The 6,000-nt window shown below is 36.6% G+C and overlaps 1 protein-coding gene across 1 annotated transcript; it reads left to right on the top strand.

Moving 5' to 3' along the window:
- Positions 1 to 3,347: 3,347 nt before the first annotated feature.
- On the top strand, positions 3,348 to 5,596 carry LOC116111316. Its single transcript, XM_031397515.1, has 3 exons — positions 3,348 to 3,444; positions 3,886 to 4,178; positions 4,700 to 5,596. The coding sequence occupies exons 1-3, from the start codon at positions 3,348 to 3,350 to the stop codon at positions 5,594 to 5,596; spliced, it is 1,287 nt and encodes a 428-aa protein (XP_031253375.1).
- The last annotated feature ends 404 nt before the right edge of the window (positions 5,597 to 6,000 follow it).

Here is a 6,000-nt window from a genome sequence, read left to right on the forward strand (position 1 = left end):
AAATAATTAACTCAAATTTCATAAATTAAACACATTTTTCCACAAATAATCCAATTGAATCACTAACAAAATATATACTTTCAAGCTCTTATAACTTGGGTGGCCCGAATCCAAAGCCCAACCCTTCACCGTTTTGTTTTCACGCCCAAGAACCCTTAATTAAGCCCAAAACACGTCTGGACATTTGGGGATTCCCAGGCATTTAACCAGCTCATGCTCTTCCTTCCCAAGCAATATGGGATGTCTCACTCTTGAGATCAGGAAGCTGAATTTTGCCTCACTGATATTGTTGCTGATTTGCCCTCTTGGCGTTGGTAAAGGCTAGGTCCAACTTTTACAATGTTTAAATTATGTAGTTAGTTGACATGTTTTTCATTGTTTGGTGCTTATTGTTTATGTAGGTTCAAGGCAGTTACATTTGATTTGAAAATTAAAGCTTTTGATTTATAATATGAGATATTGAGGGTTGACCCTAATGAATTTAGTTATATATGCTTCATTAAAAATGTTAAGACTTGTATAGTTAATGGAATATTTTCCTAATTGCGAGATTTAAGGTTGAGGTTGAGTTACCTTTATCAAGGGCTAGGTATTTAGTAAATGATGACAAAGATACAAACTTTATCTTTCAAGAGTATAGGGTCAAGGGGCTAAAAACCATAAAATTTTATGCAGAAGCCATTCCTTTAAATTGTTGATGTTACAAGGTTAATGGAAAGGAATGAGCCCATTGGGTGGTGAAAATGCGGATTTATTTTGTGATTTGGGGGTAAAATTGTAAGGAATTCAATGTTTAATGCATTATTTAGGATGAGTTTCCTTACTTGTTTTGTTATTTTCCAGAATCACAGGTTTTGTTATGTTTTCAAGTAATTAGGTGCAAAAAGATGGATTATTCATGCTTGTGTTGGTGTTCAAACATCTTGGACCCATCAAGTGCGGATAAATCAAGGCGAGTTGAAAAAGAGAAAAAATTTGCAACTGAGTCGCAACACACTTTTCTAAGCCACGACGTGAAGACGACGCAACTCATATTGCACCCCAGCGAAGAATCATCAAGCCGTGGCATAAAGTAAACGAAATCCAAATTGCATCGCAGCTCAATTAATCCACACCACGGTGTGATAGGGTTTTTGTCGAAGGAAAAATCGCCTGGAGCGTGCTGTAGTGCAATTCAAATGCACCACGGTGCAAATCGCTATATTTGGAAAAACTCCGCATTTTCAACCCTAATTTTGGTGACCAATATTTATAATTTTGCCTAAAAACTACATAAAGGCAACTTTAGTTCGATTTTCATTATGATTAGGTTATATAAAACACTTTTGCAACTTTTGAGGCTCGGGAGAGAGTGATTGATTGTATAAAGCTAAACCTTGATCATCTTGAGTGGATCTTGCATCCAAATGTGTAAGGGTGAGATCAAGGTTTGTTTTCTTGTATTTATGAGTAGCTATACTCTTTCCTAGTGTATCCAATGTAATCTAATTAAACTACTTTATTTTTATTGTCTAATCGAATGTTTAATTGATCCAATGGTATCTTAGTTTCTTTCATTATGTTTATTGAGTTGATTAATCATTATTATTGCGTGATTGCCTTTGATTTATGATTGAATGGTTGTATGAGTCAAGGTTAGGCTATACGCCAGTAGCTAATCTTGAATATCTCTTGATCTTTGATCGTTGTTGATGTCTGATCCTGTTAATAGTTAATTGATTGACTATATGAGTTGGGGTTAGGCTATACGCCACTAGCTAATCTCATATTGCTCTGATGCATGATTGATTTATGTCTGTGTGATGCCCTCGACAGATGTGAGTTGGTTTGTGTTCATTTTGGTACTTTTATGCATAATGGATTTTTTTTGTTTTAATTAGGCTACATGCCACTAGCTAGTTTGGATGATGAAAACACTAGATTGATCTGGTTGGCCATGGCACGACCTTACCTTGGTAAGTATCAACCCTAAGATTTGGATTGAGAAACATCGATTAGATTAATAACATAAAATAGGATAATTATGGTGAAATTGGACACATTAGACCATTTCTCATTGTTTGATCATTTGTTTAGATCTCATTTTTATATAGTTGTTATTTTATTATTTTTGTTATTCTTACTTGAATTTTAGTTAATGTGGATTTTATTAAATTGTTGGGTAATTTTATTATCTCACTTGATTTCATTATTTTAGTTGTTTTTGCACAGTATTAGATTAATTGATAGGTTGATTCTTTGTGGGGTGGACCTTTACTTGTGCACTTTACTGCAATAGTGACCCATGCACTTGCGAAAGAATTAAAATTGTTTTTAACCGAACAAGTTTTTGGCGTCGTTGCCGGGGAGTTGGAGTTATTTGATTTCATTAATATTTGTGTTTTTATTTTGTAGTTAGATTTTATTTTAGTTGTTTTTATTATTTTCTAGTTGTTCTGTGTATTTTTGTGTTATAATTTTTCTTTGTTTTGAGTTTTTTTTTTTTTTTTTTTTTTGAATGCAAGATCGCCCGATCATTGGGTGAAGAAGTGCTTCCTTGTTTTGACAGGGTGAATTTGATTGGTAGAAAGAGAAGAGAACCTAAAAATTTGGAAGAATCAAGTGCATTAACTTTAGAATCCGAAGAAGAGATGGCGAATCCACCTTACCTGATAAAGGAGTATGCGCGTCCTATCATTGGAACGTCGCCCTCTTGTATTGTTTTGAGTGCTGCAGTGAGGAATTATGAGTTGAAGAGTATTCATTTTCACTTCCTTCATTCCATGGGATGGCCGTTGAAGATCCATTGACATTTATTAGAGATTTTTACTCAATCGTGCAAACTTTTCCTTTGCAAGGTCTGACTAAAGATCAATTGAGGATGAGATGTTTTTCATATACATTGAAGGACGTAGCAAAGAGTTGATTCATGTCATTGGCACCAGCTCCAGTTACCACTTGGGATGCGGTCTACAACAAGTTCATAGGTAAATTTATTCTCATGCAAAGACTGCAGAACTAAGAGGTAAAATTGCTACTTTCTCTCAACTTGATGGTGAGCCGTTCCATGAGGCTTGGGAAAGATTTAAATTGATTTTAGTTTCAATGTGCACATCATAGATACCCTTTAGAATTGTTGAATTAGTTTTTCTATGATGGACTGACACAGGCTTGCCAAGCCATAGTTAATAATGCTGTAGGTGGTGCCATGGGAGAAAAGACTGCACAGGAGACATACGTGTTGTATGAGACGCTTGCGCCAACTCACAACATAAAAGTGTTGGAAGGAAAGCAAAGGGAATTTATGAAGTGAGTCTAACACTGAGTTGGCGATGCAAGTGTTCGGATTGACAAAGCAAGTCAAGACCATGTGCAACATGATGATGGGGCAGGGACATAGTAGTTCTAATGACGTATGTGCTATTTGTGGTAATGTTGGCCATACTACTAATGTTTGTCCTTCAGGTGAGAGTTTTCCAGAAGTTGTGGAGCAAGCGAACATGATGAAACCTTACAACCAAAGACCCTACAATCCGTATTTGAACACATATAATCTTGGGTGGAGGAACCATCCAAACTTTTCATAGAGAAACAACCAGTTGTAAGGAAGTTCTGAACACATCATGCAACCAAAGAATCCATCATTGGAGGAGACATTGAACAGTTTCATTCAAGCTTCTCAAAAGAACAATCAAAACTTCAAATAGAGATTCCAACAACAAGATGCATCCATAAGGAAGATGGAGGTCCAGATAGGCCAAATCACAGAGTCATTGCAAGGCCATGTCCCTAGGAAGTTACTAAGCCAATTCGAGCAAGAAAAATCGGTCACAGTTTTGAAGAGTGGTAAGGTAATTAACAAGGATATCAATTCTGAAAATAAATAGCCCTTGTCTGATTTTGTAGGTAAAAAGAAAAAGGGGCAGCAATCAAGTGCGCCCATGCAGAATGAGGAGATTGAAGATCCATATGTGCCACCGAAGCCTTATGTTTCACCTGTGCCTTTTCTGGGTCACTTGATTAAAAGCAAATGGGATAAGTCATTTTCTGATATATATGACATTTTTTCTAAGGTTAACGTGAACTTACCCTTGCTTGATATGATTAGGAACATGCCAGCTTACCTGAAATTCTTCAAGGAGTTGAACACCTGCAAGTGTAAGTATGAGCCGCACAAGAAAGTGATGATTTCAGAGACTGTGAGTACGGTGCTCCAATGCAAGTTACCACCCAAGCTAAAAGATCCGAGGAGCTTTGTTATCAACATCACTGTTGGTAACAAGAAAGAAGAAATAGTGATGTTGGACTTGGTTGCAAGTATCAACCTCACGCCATATTCCATCTATTAGCAGTTGGGGCTGGGAGAACTAAAACCTTGAACAATGACCTTGCAATTGACAGACTGATCTGTGAAATATCCAAGAGGTATCGTTGAAGATATTTTAGTTCAAGTTGACAAACTAATTGTTTTTGTTGATTTTGTGGTGTTAGATATGGAGTGGACTTTAGGCACATCAGTGAGTTGCCTATTTTGCTAGGATGTCCCTTCATGGCCACAACAAAGACCATCATCGATGTGCAAAATGGAAAGCTAAAAATGACAGTTCTTGATCAAACCGTTGAATTTTCAATTTTCAATTCTATGTCTTTACCTCTAGATACTAATGATTGTTTTGCAGTTGATTCTTTGGATCCTATCATTGTGTCTAGTTTTCTATAGGGGGAGACTAAAGATAAACAGGAGTTGGCTTTGATAGCAGGGGATGGTGAGTTGAGTGATAATAAGGCTAGGGAGTATGTGGCAGAGTTGGATAGTGAGATTAGGGACATGTCTGATGAGGAATTGAGGATGGCGATTAAACATGTCAATGTCAAGTTAGTTTCTTCGATTAAATCCCCACTTAAGCTTAATTTAAAACCTTTACCACCTCCCCTTAAGTATGCTTACTTAGGAAAAGATCAAACCCTCCTTGTGATTATAGCTTTAGACCTAACCATATCGGAGAAGGAGAAATTGCTTAGGGCGTTGAGTGGTCATCAGGCAGCCATAGGTTGGACAATAGCAGACATCAAGGGAATTAGCCCCACTATGTGCATGCATAAAGTGTTGTTGGAGGAAGATTCCAAACCAACTAGTGAAGTTCAAAGGAGGTTGAATTCGCATTTGCAAGAGGTGGTGGGAGTTAAGGTGTTGAAACTACTTGATGTTGGGATCATTTATCTTATTTTAGACAGCAAGTGGGTGAGTCCAGTTCATGTGGTACTAGAGAAGTTGGGCATTACTATGGTAAGAAATTCTGATGATGGTTTAGTGCTGACTAGCATGATAATAGGATGGCGATTTTGCATTGATTACAGGAAGTTGAATGCTACAACTAAAAAGGATCATTTTCCTCTTCCTTTTATTGATCAAATGTTAGAAAAATTGGCTGGTTATTCTTATTATTGTTTCCTTGATGGTTTTTTAGGTTATAATAAGATTCTTATCGCTCTAGAGGATCAAGAGAAGACGACATTCACATTTCTATTTGGAACCTTTGCATATAGGAGGATGCCCTTCAGATTGTGCAAATGCTCCATCCACGTTTCAAAGATGTATGATGTCCATTTTTTCTGATATAACTGAAAAATTTATTGAGGTGTTTATAGATGATTTTTTTGTTTTTGGGTCGTCATTTGACAAATGCCTTGATAATTTGACTTTGGTTTTGAAAAGATGTGTTGAAACGAATTTGACATTGAGTTGGGAAAAGAGTCATTCATGGTGAAGCAAGGAACTATTTTAGGGCATGTGGTATCTAGTAGGGGTATTGAAGTAGACAAAGCTAAGGTTGATTTGATTGCTAAATTACCACCACCCATATCTGTGAAGGGTGTACGAAGTTTTCTTGGTCATGTAGGTTTCTATAGGCGGTTCATAAAGGATTTTTCTAAGATCAGTAGACCTTTGTGTAATCTCTTGGCTAAAGAAACAACTTTTGATTTCAATGATGAATGTTTGATTACTTTTAATATTATGAA

This window comes from Pistacia vera, unplaced genomic scaffold, assembly GCF_008641045.1.
Source record: "Pistacia vera cultivar Batoury unplaced genomic scaffold, PisVer_v2 Contig119, whole genome shotgun sequence".
NCBI lineage: Eukaryota > Viridiplantae > Streptophyta > Magnoliopsida > Sapindales > Anacardiaceae > Pistacia > Pistacia vera.

What these genes read in the sequence shown, in the direction of transcription:
- LOC116111316 (XM_031397515.1), top strand. Translation starts at nt 3,348, where the DNA reads ATGTGCAACATGATGATGGGGCAGGGACATAGTAGTTCTAATGACGTA. An exon ending in TACTAATGTTTGTCCTTCAG is followed by an intron (nt 3,445 to 3,885) that starts GTGAGAGTTTTC and finishes CTGATTTTGTAG; the next exon opens with GTAAAAAGAAAAAGGGGCAG. An exon ending in AAGTGATGATTTCAGAGACT is followed by an intron (nt 4,179 to 4,699) that starts GTGAGTACGGTG and finishes AGTTTTCTATAG; the next exon opens with GGGGAGACTAAAGATAAACA.